The sequence below is a fragment of the Somniosus microcephalus genome, chromosome 1 (genome assembly GCF_052327205.1).
Source record: "Somniosus microcephalus isolate GS21.2 chromosome 1, FLI_Smic_1.0, whole genome shotgun sequence".
Taxonomy (NCBI): Eukaryota; Metazoa; Chordata; class Chondrichthyes; order Squaliformes; family Somniosidae; genus Somniosus; species Somniosus microcephalus.
In genome coordinates, this window is record NC_140987.1 from 155,966,401 (window position 1) to 155,986,410 (window position 20,010).

Consider the following 20,010-nt stretch of genomic DNA (forward strand, 5'->3'; position numbering starts at 1 on the left):
AGAACCTTCTTCCTTGTCCTATCTACGTCGTTTGTACCAACATGGACCACGACAACTGGATCCTCCCCCTCCCACTCCAAGTTTCTTTCCAGCCCAGAAGAGATGTCCTTAACCCTGGCACCGGGCAGGCAACACAGCCTTCGGGACTCCCGCTCTTGACTGCAGAGAACCCTATCTATCCCCCTAATGATACTATCCCCTACCACTACAACATTTCTTTTTACTCCCTCCACTTGAATGGCCCCCTGCACCACGGTGCTGTGGCCAGGTTGCTCATCCTCCCTGCAGTCCCCGCTCCTGCCCTCACAGGGAGTAAGAACCTCAATCCTGCTTGACAAGAGCAAGGGCTGCGGCTCCTTCAACACTACATCCTGGATCCCTATACCTTCCTCACTCATGGTCACACCGTCCTGTCCCTGACCACGGATTACATCTGCAGTAATTAATTTCATAGGTGTGACCACCTCCTGAAACATAGAGCCCAGGAACTTCTCCCCCTCCCTGATGTATCGCAGTGTCTGAAGCTCGGTCTCAAGCTCTTTAACATGGAGCTTGAGTTCCTCTAGCAGCAAACACTTATCGCAAATGTAATCACCGTGAGCCTCAATGGGGTCCACCAGCTCCCACATTTCACAACAGTGACACATCACCTGTTCACCCATATCTGTGAAATTAATTAAATTTCTTATTATTAATTATGAAGACCCTCTGCCCCGATATAGATGATAATATTACACCACTATTTAATAGGACTTACCAACTTAAAGGTATAGAAGAGAAGGAAGAGAACCTACCAACCAGTTGATCACCAACCTCCCTCGTGGAAGCTGTCTGGGGGACCTATCCAGTTGGATTGTCTCACTGCTCCACGTCCGCAGTGTTGGATTAGCCTGAGAGAGGGAAGCAAAACAGAGCAACAAGCACCCCCTCACCTCTCACTTGCCCGAACTCTGCCACTTACCAAACTCTACTTACACTCAATGCGACCGCACTCAGCGCTACCGCACTAAGCCCGCCCCTTTTTATACCCGGATTCTACTTCCGGTTTCAACTCCCCAACAGCTTAATTTACTCTAAAAAATTAAACTTACTTCAAATAATTCACTTATTTACTCACTAAAATTCAGTAACTGCACTTAAAAGACTTTTTCTGCCACTTAGCAAAGTCTGCTTAAACTCAATGCGATTGCACTCAGCCTGCAGCTCTAAGCCCGCCCCTTTTTATACCCGGATTCTACTTCCGGTTTCAACTCCCCAACAGCCTTGCTTCTTCTGCAGATTGCCAACCTTTTGCCCTTTCATGCTAGAGGGACCTGGAGGCAGAATGACCAGCAAGAGACCTAGGTCTGCTCCCAGGTTTGATGATGTGGCCCTGCAAGCTTTAGTTGAGGGAGCAAGAGCTCATAAAGAGGTGTTCTTCCCTTCTTCAGGGAGGAAGAAGCCTCCCCAGCAGACCAAGGCTGTGTGGATCCAGGTGGCAGAGGAGGCCAACTCATTGTCAGTACCTCGCAGAACCTGGATTCAGTGCAGGAAGAGATTTCATGACCTTCTGCGCACCGGAAAAGTGAGTATGAATTTCCCATCACCCTCAATCTGATCCCCATTCCCTCTCACCAGCACTCAGCTTTAGCAATCTCTTCCTCCACATCCCACTTGACACTGACATCCATGCACCCTTACCCATTCCCTCTCTCTCCATGGTCACATTCACATAACTATTCAGCTATGCAGCCCTCACACTCCCTATCACTGTGATGCTATGAAAACAACTGACAACACACAGGGAGGGCCCTTGGTCTTGCCACCTCACTCCATCTTTGTCTCCTTCTAAGTATCTATGCTATGGAATCTCTACACTCACTCTTTCATTCTCACTCAACCTCCACTTGTCTCCCTCATTGCAGGAAAAGAGAGCTCACAATAAGCGAGAAAGAGCAAGGACAGGAGGAGGGCCACCCTCACTAGCCTACCTCACCCCCTGGGAGGAGGCGGTCCTGGAGATCGTAGGAGTGGAGGAAGATGCGCAAGTGGGGGACGGACAGATGGGTGCATCACAGCAAGCTGGTGACAGAATAGTTTTCCATCTCTCTCATTGACATTGCATGAGTTGCTGATAATGATTCTGAAGCTCTAACAGATGGACATATGATCATCTGCAATATGCAATGTGCACGTAACCTTGGCATCACATCTCTGACTCTTTCCTTTACTCCCCCACAGGACCATCGCAAGCAGCCATCCCCACTAGCCAGGAGGAACAGCCTGAGCAGCCAGACTCCTCAGAGGAAGCTGCAACTTCTGAGGGCACAGCGCCAGCAGAATTCAGCGCATCCAGCATCAGTGCAGACACTCACACCTCGGTGGGACCTTCGGGAGATAGAGTAGTGTTGTCACCTGGTGTATCACAGCTCACAAGTGAGCATCAGCAGATTGTGGAGACAGGGACAGCAGTGGAGAGTCCCAGTTGGAGGGCGCAGGACTCTGCCAGCTCGGCTCAACTGCATGTCGACCCTCTGCCTCTGGGTCCATCCATAAGATCAGCGGTGCTGGAACTCCAGGAACAGATTAAGGAGTCTCTGGCAGGTTTAGTCGCCAGTGACGCTGCGAGTGTGGAGCGAATGGAGGAGTCCATAGCGAACATGAGCAGAGCCTTTGTGGAGTCACTGGCGCCTCAACGCATCACCATGGAAAGGATGGCAACCTCCATGGAGGAGATAAGTCACCAGAGTGCAGAAAACATGGCGAGTCTTCATAATAGAATGACATCTCTGGAGGAGCGATGGTCATCTATTGAACAGGGAAACCAGACCTTCATGGGAGTCTTTCTGAGTAGGACTGCCAGTGCAGATACGGGTCCCCATGGCCCCCTGATGTGCAGCAAGGTGCTCTCAAGCCACTTCTGAATGCTGGCCCCTTCTGGCCTGTGCAGCTTCAGGTGGGTGAGCAGCAGCCTGGCGCTCCTGTTGCTGCTGCTGTTGTTCCTGGTTCTGCTGGTGCCGTGGCTGGTGTTCGAGCTCATCTAATGCCCAGAAGGGAAGGAAATAAATGGCTCCCATGCTTCTGGTATATGCCTCAATTGAGGAAGTGCTCAGTGAAGGTGTTGAGAGGGGTTTCCCAGGAGGTCACACTGGAGATGGGTGTCAGGCTCCAAACTTCCACAGCTGTGGTTAAGCCTTCTAAAAGTTGCCCCAGACCTGAGACCACTAAGTCCTGCCACCTGCAAATGATGGCTGATCAAATCTCCTCTTTAATGGTTGACCTGCAGTTGATAGTCAGCAATCCAATAGTGCTCCCGCCAGGTTTCACCGTCGTGTTTCCCACCAGGCGTGTTTAACGTGAGAAAAGGGTTAAATTCGCAAGAGCCTTTCAAAATAGGATTATAGAGGCTATTTAGTGCTTGTTAAGGGCCTTAACGACCTATCCCGCCTGTTGGAGGCAGGCGGAGTCGGGACCATTAGACACGACTGAGTTAAAGTTGCTCAGAGTGGGGAACCAGGCCTGCGGGGGGGGGGGTTCCGCCCGCCAGATTTCGTGATTTTAACCCCTCACACGCCTCCAATCACGCCTCCACGGCCCATTGAAAATCGAGCCCATTGACTCCTTTCTAGGGTATACTTCCACAGACATTGGCAATCCTTCGACACCTCAGCCAAATGACCATTATCAATATATGACATTGGGTGTCAACAGGTGATTTGACTGCCAAAGGCATTATAGCTGAGCCAGTCTGGATTGATGTTACCCTCCTTAACACAGGCACCCAAGTGCAGCATCTTACTACCACCTCAGCTGTGATCAGCTCAACTCAGCACAGAGCTTCATCCTGGTCTGTATAGCTCAGCTACTCACTCGCTGTACTCACCAAGTCATCAGGATGTAAGTATCAGAGATCACTATTAATATTATTACTTGTTGATGACATTGTGGGGCAAGTTGACTTATATTGGGGGCGATTTTGCCAGCCCTGGGGAGGCGGGTATGGAGGCAGGACTGCCGGGAAAATGGCAGAACCTGGGGGCGGGTACCCATCCCGCCCCAACCCGCCTCCGTGCCATCTTCCCAGGAGGCAGGTACCCGACCCATGCTGGGAGCCACCTCCTCAAGGCGGGAAGGGGATTAGTGCCAATTAACTGCCTGTTAACAGGTAGTTAACAGGCAGTGTTTTGGATAATCACTCTTTTGCCACCTAAAGTGTGGGCTTCCCGATGGCTTAGAACCTCGCCAGGGTCAGCGAGGCGAGCTGTGGGTCTGCAGGGCCGAGATGTCCGGGGTGCAGGTGAGTGATGGGTGCATGTGTGCAGAGGTAAGTGTGTGAGGTGAGTGTAAAGTGTTTTAATAAGTTTTACGTACCTTTGCTTCTTCCTCCAGGCTTCATCCCTTCAGGTCTTAGGAGTCCCTCATCTCACTGGCAGAGAAAGCAGAATGGGCCGCTGCATTCTCAAATGTATCAGCCTTCTGCTTTCTGCTCAGGACAGATCTCTAACTGAGCCTGTGTCCCAGGACTCAATTTAAAAGACAGATTGTCAATGTTTGACAGCTTCACAGAGCTGTCAAATGATGACAATTCATCTGTCAAAAGCTCTTGACAGATGAAATGTCACTCGCTGACATCACCAGTAACCGGCTTTTCCTTCATTGGCTTGCTAAGCCCGCTGGGCGGGCTTAACAAGGTCAATCAAGGAAAAATAGCGTGGGTTGGCCGGACGTCGATGGAGGTGGGCCCAAAACCCGACAAGCAGCAGTCCCGCCTCCATCACGTCCCCATTGGCAAAATCACCCCCAGAAATGCTGTGGAACTGATAGGAATAATAATCAAATGCATCAGTGTAAAACCAAATCTTGTTTTTAATATTTTTAGTCAAAAAATTGACCTATAAATATATATCAATATAAAATTAAATTAAAGAATGAAAAATGCATAATGTTTACTTGTGATAACATTTTTTAATATGCTGAAATAATCTAAAGCTTGATTCGTTTAAAAGAGTGACCAGTACATACCACAGTACTTAAAGGTAAAATATTAAAGTTTCTGAGATGTTTGACCTCTCTGGATGTGCCAGTTAATAAACTTATCATTTCTTTCTGCTGAATTAATAGTCAGTGGTTGAAAACCATTCCACTTTACTTTATTGGATACTCGGCTTCATCGTGCCTACCATCACCCTTCTTCATTTTACCTCTCTTTGCAAGCTGCCAGCTGTTTAAGAACTAACTAGCGCTTTTGAGACCTCTATCATTTATCAAGGCCTCAAGCCAACTCAGCTATTTTTATTTTCTTGCTGTCACTGACCAATGGCTGTCTTGGGTCTGCAAGGCTCGGTTACTCCATTTTGAAGTACAAACCTTTGGTGAGCGCAATAAAATTCAAAGCAACATTGACTATAAAGAGGATTAAACTTTTTTCTTCCATTTCACCAGTCTGAAGGGTAACTTTAGCACATCAGCACTCTAGAGTCCAAAACATTATCCAAATGGTGACTTTTATAAACAACTTGATGCTACACTTCTTCCAAATTTTGTTCAACTTTTTGAATGTCCCAGATACCTGTCCAATTCTATTTAAAAATCAATAATCATCATCTTCAATATTTATGTTTATGTTGTATGTAAATGTTTTACAGCCTCTATTGAATCAAGTCATAACATTTTTAATTGCTTTCTATGACAAAGCCATTCCTTCAGTTCTCTTTTTATGCATTGCTTTTGTAACATTATTAACTTGGATAGTTCTTCATCATAATGCTTTAGAAACATCCATGGCATCAGCAACATCAAAGTTATCTATCGGGTCAAGATAGGTGGAAAATATAAAAGATTACATGGACAAGAACCACAGTCCTTTAAAGCTGTGAAATTGTGTCATTCTACAGATACCAGTAACTTATGTATTCAATATACATTGAACTGCCCAGTGCAGTGTGTACATGCTTCAATTAAGCAATAGCGTGCTGGTGGAACAGATAGGGGATGAAATTGGATTAAGCTCAAAAACAGGCGCAGGCACCGCGATGCACGATTTGTCCGCGCCCATTGAAAGGAGTTCAGGCAGGACGTAAAATTCATGCTGCCTGCTACTTTACATGATTGCAGCGCATAGCCCAGCACTGAATGTGCTGCTGACAGGCTGTGTGCTCAGCAGGGAGTCGAAGTTCACGATGTTCACTCGAGACTAGCTTTACTTAAAGCCTCTAAAAGGCAGTCTGCACCTCGTAAAGGGGGGCCACCTTATAGTGATGCAAAATGTTAAAAGTGCTTCAGCACAAACTCAATTAGCTCAGCAAGCCAGGGAAAGGGGATCCATGGTCTCGTATGTAGCACTTGAGGCCTTTGTGCAGGGCGTGAACACTCAAAGAGCAGTCCTCTACCCAAAGGGGCCCGGAGGCCCTCCAGAAAGAAGGATGTGGGACTAGATAACCGAGGTGGTCACTGCCAGGAATGTCGCCTCCAGGACTTGGCTACAGTGCCCATGAAGACCTCAGATAAGTAGTCAAGGTCAGTGAATGCATCTTCAAAAGCTGTCTCCTACCAACTGCACCACTAGCCTCACACACTGCGCATGATAACCCCCCCACCACCCCATCACTCACCTGCCAAACACGAGGCACACCTCACATTTCTAGCTTCACTTCACTCCCTTGGAGGAGACAGTGCTGGCCATTCTTGGGAGGGGCATGGCTGAGCCCTTGGCCAGCGGCAGGGCTGAAAGAATACAAGATGCTGGTATGCTCATACATTATCCTTCTTCTCACATCCCACTTCCCCCTCATCCCATAATCTCTTCTGATTTACAAACTGCAGATGGTGTAAGCATGCACCTCTTGCTTTCCCCCCTCTCCTCACCACAACCCTACCCTGTGCCTTCCTCATTTCACACACCCATGAAATCCAGCCTGACCAAGAAGAGGAAGAAAAGAGTGATGAAGAAGAAGAAACACCGTTATTTTATTTCACACCCCCAGCCACCAGCTCCTCGAGGTCATCCTGCAAGGCCATCTGCAGTGTCCCCCATTGAAAGTCAGCAGCCATGCTGCAGCCACTGGGATAGCACTGTGTAGGAGCACTAGGATAGGGAAAGGTACACGCAAGATAGTCACTAATGGTACTCACAAGGGTGATTAGTTGATTTTTTGATGTAATGTTGGATGCATATATGGATAAAGTGGATTGTAAAGTTTGCTTTGTGGTGATTTTTATTTCAGCATTGTGGCCAAGTGGATGCTGTGAAGGTCAGTAACACAGGGAAGGTAAGGTGTGGGACAAATGTTGAAAGGGGAATTGGGGTTGCGGTCACTGATCCTGCAGGCAGATGATTCGAACCCGGATATACCGGCCAGAAAGGGGCTGTCTGGATTGCCTTCTTCCTTCTGCAACCTCCTCCACCGCTTCCGCTTCCTCCTCCTCTGCTTTCTCCTCTTCTGCTTCTTCCTCTTCCTCCTCCTCCTCTTCCTTCTCCTCTCTCTCAGCGAGCAGGTTGTCCCTTTTGCTGCCTCTGCTCCATCTTCATGTCATGCTGCAGCCAAAGGGGGACTGCAACAGGAGCCCCCAGGACTGTTCTCAGAGGCCTTCCTTTAAGAGCCAAAGCCTTGCAAACGTACAGCAGCACTCCCTGCACAATTTAACAACTTTTAAAATGTCTTACACCAAGCTAGTATTCAAATAAACTGTACAGGAACCAGCACAAAAGCAAAAATCAAAACTTTCCTGGAAACCTGCGTGTGTTCCTTTAAGTAGCGCTGGTGGGAGGGTCCGTCATGTGGCCGAACGCACGTTCAGCTGTGCGAGCTTTGGAGGAGGCATTCATTCGAGCAGCAATGTCCAAAATAGCAGGCTGTGCATCAAATCAGCATTGTACGCTGATTGACGTCACAATCGGACTCATTACCATCTTTTCAGTGAGCGCAGGCAACGGCCGCGCTGCCGACCTGCCCAAAATGGCAACCATCGTGGTCCACGCCAGAAGTGGGCAGAAGCGAGGCAGCTGCCATTTTTTTGATGAAACTGGCCTTAACAGCTGGCGCTAACTTGCCGAAATTCATGGCCATGATTTTTAAATGGTTTATGAGCTGTTGAGTAAGCAGCCCAGGACTTGATACAATGCACATCCACTGGAACATTACTGATTTTGGCTCTCATAGCAACTCTGTCTATGGATTCCCTTTATACCATTTCACAGACATTGCTAGCCACCTTGTGTATTTGGGAGATCAACACAAAGAACTACAAGAGGCATCCTCACATGATTTCTCTTAAACAGTAAATCGCCTTTAATCATTCAGCTACCAGTGCGGCAAGATAAACCATTAATCAGAACTGTGACTGTATTTCTAATCTGCACAAATAGGATTTCACTACTGACAATAACAATATCTGATGTAAAGCAACGTATGTTTGGACAGCGCCTTGTGCTATAGGTTTTGAAAGGAGAGTCTGGAATATGTTTATTTTGGAGATTCCAAAGATGAATCTGAAGAATTAAACAGCTGAAGATTAGAATGTGCAGATTATAAAATTTGTAGTTTTTAACTACCATAGCAAATTTGGTCAACAAAGAAAATCTAAAAAGATATTCTCTAGATCTTAAAATCATATTTGATCACACTTCATTTCCACAACGTCCAGTGGTATGTTCTATGATGATATAGCCACTGCATGTTATTAGTGGAAGCTGAGCTGATGATTTATAAACCATATAATTAGTTGAGAATCTACTGGATTCTGCAACTGAAGTGTTAAGTTTCCAAAGGGGAATCTAGCAGTGACATGGGTTAGATTTTCGGGGAGCCGTCAGGCAGGGTTTCAGGCGTGGGGGGGGGAAATCCCGACGTTGGGGGTCTCAACACCATCCCACCCAAAACCCCGCCCCAGGTAAGTTTCAGGGGCGGCGGGTACCCGCCCTGCACTGGGACCCGCCGAAACCAGGCGGGAAGGGATTAGTGCCAATTAACTGCCTGTTAACAGGTAGTTAACAGGCAGTTTTTAGCCTAATCCCCATTTTGAGGGGTTTCGTGTGGGTTTCCCGACAGCTCCAAACCACGCCAGGTTAGAGCAGTGGGCCGTCGGGTTGAATGAGTTGGAGGGGTCGCGATGTCGGTGCTCAGGTGAGTGATGGGTGCATGAATGTAAAGGCAAGTGTGTTTGGTGTGTCTAAAGTGTGTAAAGAACTTTTACTTACCTTTACTTAGCTTAACAGCCTTTCTTCCTGTAGTCGTCTGCAGCGCAGCACTCAGCCGGAACTGAAAGCTGAATGGCTGCGATCTGTGAAAAGTGACAGCCTTCAGCTTTTAGTGCTGCTGAGATTTCTAAATGAGTCTGCGCAGAAGGACTCATCTTAGAAATCAGACTGTCAGTGTTTGACAGCTTCAAACAGCTGTAAAACACTGATATTTCATCTGTCAGAAATCGTGACGGATGAAATTTCAGTCTGTGACGTCACCTGTTGCCGGGTGGCCCTTAATTGGCCTGCTGAGCCCGCTGGGCGGGCTCAACAAGGTCAATCAAGGGAAAATCGCGCGGATTGGCCGGACGTCGAAGTAGGCGGGTCAGAAACCCGAAAGGGGAAGTCCCGCCTTCTTCCCAACAGGTTCGACAAAATCGACCCCTACTCTGCTATGGAGATGCATATTGAAAATACATGGAACTTGGTCCCTCAGTGAAAGAATTTGAATATGAACATTACTGTTGAATTATAAATTGCTATCAGTGACTTTAGTTAATGTTTCTCCCTTTTCCCTTTGGAAAACCTTTCTTGACGAAGGGATTGTAAATTAAATAATGGTTCAAGATTCTTAATCAACAGTTTAAAACTATACAATTAAACATATTTGTCAATGAGGAATAATTGAAGATATGTTTTAAGCAGAAAATATCTTGAGCTAAATCATCTTTGTCAGTCTATTTACAGAATTATGTTACAATGTCCTGATACATAATAATGAGTTTGGTTAATTGAAGATTATAGAAGCTTTGAACCTAGGATTAAAACAATCAAAACTATACAGAGGTTCTTTGTGCTGCATAATATATACAAATTTTGGAAATAAAATGCTAGTGTTCCAATTTAAAGTATAAAAATTTGAATTAAATTTTTGAAGAAAAGCATTGTTATCCCATTATAATCAATTAACTAAAACATTACTAAGGAAAATATATTACCACTTGGGACACTTCTAACATTTATTTTTAGATGACTTCAGGTATATAACACAAATACTGAACTTAAACACATGCAGCATAATTGAAAAAGGCAGCAAAAATGTAACCATTTTGGTAGAGGGCTCCAAATAAATTGTGATAAAGTCTGCAATTATACTTTCTGTTTTCTCTCCATTGTGGTAGCTCCAAACCTTGCGAATGATGGCACAGTTTTTTTTTATAGAATTTGCAAAATGAAAAGAAACAGTTTTGTTTTTAATTTGGACAGTGAAAGTCATATACACAATCAAAAGGATGTATTTGCATTATGTAATGTTATGCAATGATATTTTGCAGTCTTTTTACACAATTACTATTGTAACCTCAAAAACTATGGCCGGAATTTTGTCGGCGCTCAGGGGGCGGGTTTGGAGGTGGGACATCCGGCAAAATCGCAAAGATTGACAGCTGGTCGGAAACCCGTTGTCAAGCCGCCTCCAAACAATCGTCCCAGGTGTAGGGTCCCTGATTTGTGCATGGATCCGACACCAAGCGGCGGGGAGAGGATTATAGGCACTTAACTGCTTGTTAACAGGTAGTTAACAGGCAGTTAAGATGCTTTTTGCAATTTTGACAGGTCTACTGCCGGCTTCCCGATGTCTGGACACCACACCAGCTAAGCGTGGTGTGCTGTGGGTCTACTGTAATGTTTCTGCATTGATGACAGCTGCAGAAGTGGTGTGAAGGATCCAATGGTACACTGGTGAGTTTCAAAGGTAAGAAAATGTTGGGAAAATCATTTTTAATGCATTTAGACTTTTCTGTAGGTGACAAGTTTTGGATTGTGTGTAGTCCCACCTCATTGGGAGAACCTCTCTCACCAGTGGCAGATCGCTTCTGTAACCTCACCTGCAGCTGCCATCTGTTCTAGTCTAAGGAGGGAGTCACTGGAGAGCCTGGGTCCAAGGGCTCACCTTTGTATAGTGATTGTCAGTGTTTGCAGCACCTCAATGCTGTCAAACACTGAAAACGCAGCTGTCAAAAAAAATTGTGTGTGGCCCCTTTAAGAAAACCGGCAGATGACGCATCATCAACTGACGTCATCTGACACCGGCTTTCTCTTAATTGGCTGGCAAGCCTGCAGGGCGGGCTTCACAAGGCCAATTGATGCAAAATCGCGTCTGTGTGTCTGATGTCATTGGGGGCGGGACTGGAACCTGGAAGTCAGCTGTCCCGTCCGCAAGCCGCATCGATAGGATAAATCGCTGCCTATATGGTGCAATCTCAGAAAGGAGGCTCACAGTTCATTCGCACTCCTGGCTACATCATGAAATAAATCTAAGCCAATCAGAACTATTAAAAACAGTCAGCTGGCTGTATACATATGCAAGTATGAGTTTAGCACAGTAGAGATCAATCAGAACTCAAAAGAACTCAAGCAAAAAAGAGAACATCAACCAATCATAAACAATTATCCCTAAAGCTTTAACATTATCCTATTCAATATTCAGAAATGTTTTAGAAGCATAGAATCATAGAATGGTTACAGCACAGAAGGAGGTCATTTGGCCCGTCGAGCCCATGCTGGCTCTCTGCAAGAGCACTTCAGCTAGTCCCACTCCCCTGCCTTTTCCCCGTAGCCTTGCAATTTTTTTTCCTTCAGGTACTTATCCAATTCCCTTTTGAAAGCTATGATTGAGTCTGCCTCCACCACCCTTTCAGGCAGTGCATTCCAGTTCCTAACCACTCGCTGAGTAAAAAGGTTTATCCTCATGTCACCTTTGGTTCTTTTGCCAATCACCTTAAATCTGTGTCATCTGGTTCTCAACCCTTCCACCAACGGAAACTGTTTCTCTCTATCTAATCTGTCTATACCCATCATGATTTTAAACACCTCTATCAAATAGCCTCTCAACCTTCTCTGCTCCTAGGAGAACTACTCCAGCTTCGCTAGTCTATTTACATAACTGAAGTCCCTTATCCCTAGAACCATTCCCATAAATCTTTTTTGCACCCTCTCTAAGGTCTTCCTAAATTGCGGTGCCCAGAATTGGACACAATCACAATACTCCAGTTGAAGCTAAACCAGTGTTTTATAAAGTTCCATCATAATTTCCTTGCTTTTGTACTCTATGCCTCTATTTATAAAGCCCAGGATCCCGTATCTTTTTTAACCACTTTCTAAACCTGTCCTGCCACCTTCAATGATTTGTGTACATCTACCCCCAGGTTATTCTGTTCATGCATCCACTTTAGGATTGGACCCTTTAGTTTATATTGCCTCCCCTTGTTCTTCCTACCAAAATGTGTCACTTTGCACTTTTCTGCATCACATTTCATCTGCCATGTGGCTGCCCCTTTCACCAGCCTATCTGTCTTCTTAAAGTCTATCACTATCCTCCTTACTGTTCACTATACTTCCAAGTTTTGTGTCACCTGCAAATTTTGAAATTGTGCCCTGTACACCCAAGTCCAAATCATTAATATATATCAAGAAAAACAGTGATCCTAGAACTGACCCTGGGGAAAACCACTGTATACCTTCCTCCAGTCCGAAAAACAACCGTTCACCCTTACTCTGTGTTTGCTGTCACAGCAAATTTCATATCAATGCTGCCACTGTCCCTTTTATTCAATGGGCTTCAACTTTGCTGGCAAGCCTATTATGTGGCACTTTATCAACCACCTTTTGGAAGTCCATGTACACCAGGGGCAGCACGGTGACATAGTGGTTAGCACTGTTGCCTCACAGCGCCAGGGACCCGGGTTCAAATCCGGCCTCGGGTGACTGTCTGTGTGGAGTTTGCACATTCTCCCCGTGTTTGCGTGGGTTTCCTCCGGGTGCTCCAGTTTCCTCCCACAGTCCAAAGATGTGCGGGTTAGGTTGATTGGCCATGAAAAAAAAAATTGACCCTTAGTGTTAGGGGGGATTAAATACGCGGGGTTACGGGGATAGGGCTTGGGTGGGATGGCTGTCGGTGTAGGGACCGGGTGCTAGGGTTTGGATGATCAGCCATGATCTCGTTGAATGGCGGAGCAGGCTCGAAGGGCCGAATGGCCTACTCCTGCTCTTATCTTCTATGTTTCTATGTCTATGTCAACCGCATTACCCTCACCAACCCTCTCTGTTACCTCATCAAAAAACGCGATCAAGTTACTGTATTCTGCTTGTGCTATTTTTTCTTGTTAAATGTCACAGTGTACAATAAACATGTGATAAATCAAGTGAATTACCAAGCAGTAACATCTGGAATTAATTTACTGAATGATACAATAGAATATTGTAGCTCTTATACATTACTGGTCAATAAAACAGAATTGCCGAGCAAAACAAATGCTCCTTCAATTTATTTTTTGAAATATTACTAAATTAAATATTTTCACAAAATACTAAAATTTACAAAGCTACCTAATTTACCTATATGGAGCCCATTTACTCAGGGTGCAAGAGGCATATCATTCCACTCCAATATCTATCACCTTAACAATTACTTCAAGTATGTGGTGTCAATTGTTTTATGTACACAAACATTCAAGGTACTTTAGCCCTCCTGTATTTTCCTAAAATTGCATTTTTGTCAGCCACATGTTTTAATATTAGTTTTACAGATTGTTTCATTGTAACCACGGCCCTTTAACATCCCTCTGCAAATGTCACAGGTCTGTTAGATATGAGTTCTTTTCGTGAGTAAACTGTGCAGTAAACGTCCTCTGACGTGATTCAGACCATTTTTTAACAACTGGAGAAAAGTGGGTGCATTAAAGTATCAAATGCACATCATGCCAAAGAACAGCTGCTCTGGGATGAACTCCAGATGTATCTGGGTCTACTGTCGGTTCGGGGTTTTCATGTGCCTTAATCACACGTGGTCCCCAAACCAACTCGGGGGCTGCATGCACATGAATCCACTCCTGACCATTCCTTATATTCTAATATTTAAGTCATGTGTTATTGCCTATGACGAGGTAAATGCATTGAACTATACATTGTATCAACTCAAAAATCGCCCAAAGCACCATGAAAGAATTCGGACAATTGTGCCAATAGCAACCTCAAAATGCACAAAGTGAACAGTAGGCGCTCATTGATTAATTGCTGCTGACTGACTTTATCTTCAGTATTTTTCCCATTGTGCTGTAAACATGAGTAGTAGTAAAGTAAATAAAAGGCTGTCAATTGATTAGTAAATATTAAAATCGTTGCAAAATGAATTAAGGAATGCCAACATTTTAGCCCATTGTCATTTTCCAGATTAAATAAAATCCACCCCCCCCCCCCCCGCAAGAGAATGCTGACGTTGTTGTGGCAGTTTACAATGAAAGTGTTATATAACTAATGATGGCCTTTAATTGATTACTTCAGTGTTCGCGGAGACCATGGGAGTACAGCTATTCCTATGCATTTCGCGTTGGAGAAAGTGTTTTAGATTTGTGAGCGAGATTAATTTGTGCAGGAATACTGCCTTCTAAAGGAAAGTATTATAAATCATACTGTATGTGCATTTACGCGAACTAAATTCACATGTATTAACTGTTACAGATAGGATTACACATACTTCATACAAGATGAATTGTGACAATCCACTATTATCCTGATTCGGCTAATCCCCTGTGGCACCAGCCGACTGAGCAATAAATTATGGAATGCTATAAATTAATTACTGGATCAATGAGGGGGATTCGGGGGATTAGTAGACATATATTTGACTTAAAATGTGAATATTCCGTCGCTCGTGAGTACTAACTAGGCTGGATCAGAGGGCACGAACGTCTCATTCGGAAGACAAGTTGTTATAAAGTGGGGTGTTTGCCAGACGTGTGCGGGTGGACTGACAGGGGAACTGACATTAACAGAGACGTCTGTCTGTTACTCACAGCCCAGTAGGAAAGCACTGCGCGCAAATCCAAGCCGGTAGTGAAAGATTAGCAGAGAATTACATCGTGTTATCCTTCGGCCATGTCCGTTTCTTCCAGGAGGAGAGGGGAGAGGGTCTTTACAAGTTGCAAAATGTAGACATGTCTGTAAACTGGTGCAGTTGGGCAACATTTACAGATCTGGCAGATGCTCTTATAATTGTTGCTCCCTTGCCCAGTTCGGCACACTCAACAAATGAGCTTCCCCAAATGCATCATCGTCCCCCTTTGCAAATTCATATTTGCTAGATTTGGTTTTTTTTCTAAACATTCCTTACCTCTTTAAGTTCTTTAGCCACGTCCTTTAAATCGCCCAGGACTAACTCCAAATCGTCTACAATAGTCTTGATCTGTTCTTTTACCTTTGCCTTGCAGGCTGCGCCCTCCGGTTGTTTCGAGTTCCCTGACATTATTCGAGCGCGGTCAAAACGGCACTGAGGATCACGATCTCGTACCGGACGCGCTCTTCCCCATGATCTTCCTGCTTTCTTGCCTCTGACTCAATCTCCGCGCCGATTGCCATCAACTCAGTGTAACTGCGGGCTCCCAAGGACTGCGGAAATCTCGCCAGTACGCCTGCGTCAGTGTGCATGGCAAATTAGAAACACCAAAATGTGTAAGTAAATATTATTCCAGCCTGGTTTTGATTAAAACCATCCCGCACACGCTGACTAACACCGCCCTTGCCTCCTCGGAACTAAACGGCGGCAGGCGTTTCTCTCCTGCAAACTCTCGCTGACTTGAAATGAGGGGAGCTCCATCCGTCTGGACATCCATAATCTGCCCTCTCCGTCTCCCCGTGTTGTTGTAAACAAGAGCAGATCCGCGGCGACCCGATCCGGTTTTGCTTTGTAATCTGCAGAGCTTCTGAACTCCTCGGGTCCCTGAGAGGAGCGCACAGTTCAGCTCCCATCCAGTGGCGAGGAGGAGGTGGACGGAGAATTGCGGTGAGGTCTCGGATCCGTCAGCTCCGAGAGCGGGGAGAGAGCCCGGCTCGCCCTCGCCTCCACTCCACTCTGCTCACCAGCCCGCTTTCAGCATCTTTGCCGATCAGTCTGTCCTTATATATTTAAAAGAAAGAGATTGGAGCTCTTAATCATCGCGGATAGCGACTCGGCTCGTCCGACTTAGGTTAGACTAAAAATAAACCCTCCTGTACCGCAGATAGCGGTGTAGGGGAAATCGAGGGAAATGGCAGAGTGGGACCAGGCCCGGGGGGACAAGGACAGTGTCTAACTTCTCCAGACTTAAGGAGAACTTGTCCTTTCAGATGTTAAATGCGAACAGACCGCCCGTCAACTCACCATCAGTGTTCGGTCCAGTCTAACTTTGAAAGTAATAAACGGGAGTAGTGGTCATTTTCGCCAGCTTTCTCGCAGTTTGAAGTCGCAGACCAAGATATTCCCAATCTTGTGGTTGAATTGTATTGGGTTTGAGGTCAGGACACACTGAGCAGCTCCTAGCCTCATTTCCCGAAACCGCTGCAGTTAAACAGGCTGGGACAATGTTTACTCCCTGTCGCCCGCCGGAGGGATACGGCACTTGGCAACTTCTGTGCTGGAGCCCGCGGGTTTGGAGTGAAATAGATCGCATTTGGATAAGGCTTCAAACCCGGCTCGCAGCAGTGTGAAAGATCGCGGGTAAAAGTGAGCGACGGTACAGAGTGTGGTGGAATCGCTCGGAGCTCGGTGGGAAGCGAGGTTCTGGCTGTGATTTCAGAGCTGACTGGACGTGATTTTCAATCGACATGATTAACACCAACATTGAACAAATCGACACTTCCTCGTTTTATTTTAAGGCCATGTCCTTGTATCCCATAATATGTTGGGTCCCACCTACCTTCCCAAATACAACGCAGAACATGTGGCTGAATGTTTTATTCATTGTATGTCCTCTAGTCTGCAGTTCTCACCATTCCGCATCCCTCCACTATATAAAACACACCGTAACTCATCGCCGAGCTGCTTAAATCATGTACTAGAGGATATATTTCTGCGTATTAGCAGCATAAGAGCCGGTGAACACAGTCATGTTCATTAGTAGTAATTGAATAAGGGAAGCAGTGCCAAGATGTGTTTCTTATAATACACACTTACCCCATAAATCATAGAGCTAGCCTGGGTATTATGTAAAGATCTACTACTAGTCGGAGTTCTGCTACTGATTTTCACTGGCCTTTCACTTGCCGGGGTTGCTGCGCTTATGAAAACAAGCAAAGGTGGCGTCAAACAAATGACTAACTTCAAACTATGAATAGTTTACTGGAAATAAGATTTTCAAAAACGTTTATGCGCAGTGTCTATATCTACTCATGTGGATTTTTTTTACCAAGGCTAACCTTTTGCTCTAGATACCAACCTGTCCAGCGATGCTCAGGCAGGAGACCCGAGTTATACTGCTGGCAGCACCTGCCTGCCGATGTCACATCCCAGCCGGGGGAGAGTCCTGTGACTGCATGTCTACAAATTCCTTGAGCAACTGGGTTTTAACTGTGGACTGGGAACGCCTTTTTCCTAACAGGGAAAACAAATCCATACTTCAAGTTTAAAAGTTGGACCCCTGGCCCGTGTGCCTCCCACAAGGCAGGGGCTCGATTCCAGCCGGATCAACTTACTCTCCCAAATCCAGTCCGATTGGGACCTGGCTCCCAAATTAGACCGGCGCTTTCACTCCGATGTGTATTGAGCTGAAATTGTATTCTGCAGAAAAGTGAAACTCTACAGGACGTGCTGACCAATCTGAGAGATTCATTTATAATTTGTGCAGCAGTTCCAAATACAGTAAATGAAAGGAAGGCTGTATTTATATATGCAACGTATATAGTATATATACAATTTATATATTATAATATATGTATATATACATATAATATAATATTTATATATACTATACTACAGACCTGCTCAACCAGATGTCGCTATTCAGGATCAATATGACCGTTTGTTGATCGGGTAAGGCTATTGGTTGGATTGTTCAGGCGATAAAACCCGTGTCGATTAATCTAACCAATTTTTGAACAGGTTTCTGTCCGGCTTTAATCGACTGGGCAGAAAATGTCACATTCGAACGGTCAGTATTGTTGACAGACTGCTCGAAAGCTCCAAAACAGCAGCGTGAAACAAGCAAACATATAAAACTGAAGGTTATTTACGAATAGATTTGCTGAAAAAATGACACGTCTGTCAGCTAAAAACACACACACACACACACGTATAGTCTCGCTTTAATGACCAGATTGACGAGAATAATAGAGGGAGAGCTCGGAAATTTATTTCGATCACGTTGCCCATTATAAAAGTTTAAACTGGAGATCGTTTTACAAGAAGTTGTTTAGTTCGCAGGAAACGGTATTTTACTCGTATTTCAACCGAGTAAAACAGACGCTTGTAAAGGGGGCAGTATGTGATAATCACTAACAGATGGTGAAATGATGTGCATGGGGTTTTTATGGTCTCCCCACTGATTCATTCAAATCACATGTTGCAATAACAGGCATGAATAGTTGTTTGTGTGTGTCCCTCCGATCACACCGTCACTGGATAGTGAAAACAAACAGCCGCATGCTGTCCGATCCGTCCCGATACAGAGCTTTGTTAAACGTACATATCACGCCAGAAACTTGGCATTTAATCAGCATCTAATGCCACTCTCACGGGGGGCTGGGGAGAGATACTGCAATTATGCTAATGCACAGGCCAGACTCCTGAGAAGACGAACAGGGCTGCAGCATTGGAAAACAACCCAGACTGGGTCCTCAAAGAGTGCCGCAGCAGTGGGCAGCACTGAAGAGCGCCTCAGCGGGACCGAGGCTACATGAAAAGGGATGATACTGTAGCAATGGAGAGCAAACCCAGCGTTAGACCCTTAAAGGGTACTGCAACCTTAAAAAAGGTGCTGCCGCAAAAAAATCGTGCCCTGGAACTTCAAAATTAACAGTGCTTTGTTAAAGGGTAACGGTACTCTTGATATTCTACAATAATAATGTTTTGGAACATAGTAATAAAGAAGCAAATTTAAAAAATAGGGTTGAAACTAAACTCAATTGATAAATTAGAGCTTTAGACAGACTTAGTCCCATCAGCTATCTTAAAACAAGCCTGTTATTTTCTTTCTGGTTATTTGTCAGTAGTGCTTGTATTTTTCTGCTTCCTAAACGATTATCCTACCAATCATGATACACCAAAACAATTTTTTAATGAGCCAAAATAAAAGGTTCCCTGAGATGCAGGTACTTTTTCTTTGGTCGGCTGGGCATCTGACACATGCAGAAACCCATCCGCCTGTGGTAAAATTTAGACTGTGTAATCCAGAGAAAATATTTTGTGTTTTAACTCTTTAGCCTTAGTTGCTGTCCTTGCTTTTATTTTTCAGTGTAATTTCTGATTGATGCAAGAAGCTGATAGAAATACTTAAAAAGGGCCATTTATATTTTGATCCAATGGAAAATAATGGCAAGCTTAATGGTACTTGTATTTCCTAACCCATTGGAAAATAATGTACAAAAGGTCTTTTTAGCATCGTCATGTTAGAAACATAGAAATTTACGGCACAGAAAGAGGCCATTCAGCCCATCATGTCTGTGCCAGCTGAAAAATAGCTAACCAGCCTAATCCCATTTTCCAGTTCTTGGTTTGTAGCCTTGTAGGCCATGATACATCCAAGCATTTTTTAAATGCGATGAGGGCTTCTGCCTCTACCACCCTTTCAGGCAGAGTTCCAGACCCCCACCGCCCTTTGGGTAAAACAATTCTCCTCAACTCCCCTCTAACCCTTCTACCAATTACTTTAAATCTATTCCCCCTGGTTATTGACTTCTCTGCTAAGGGAAATAGGTCCTTCCTATCCACTCTAGGCCCCTAATAATTTTATACACCTTAATTAAATCTCCCCTCAGCCGCCTCTGTTCCAAAGAAAACAACCCCAGCCTATCCAATCTTTCCTCATAGCTAAAATTCTCCAGTC

General features: G+C 45.0%; 1 protein-coding gene across 1 annotated transcript in view; it reads right to left on the reverse strand.

Moving 5' to 3' along the window:
• prr16 (proline rich 16) overlaps positions 1-16,818 on the reverse strand; it is a 409,651-nt gene extending 392,833 nt beyond the window's left edge. Inside the window, exon 1 of the mRNA XM_085986909.1 lies at positions 15,327-16,818. Within this exon, the coding sequence (XP_085843035.1) occupies positions 15,327-15,458 (132 nt within the window). The 5' untranslated portion in view covers positions 15,459-16,818. The remainder of the gene's footprint in view (positions 1-15,326) is intronic.
• Positions 16,819-20,010: the final 3,192 nt, after the last annotated feature.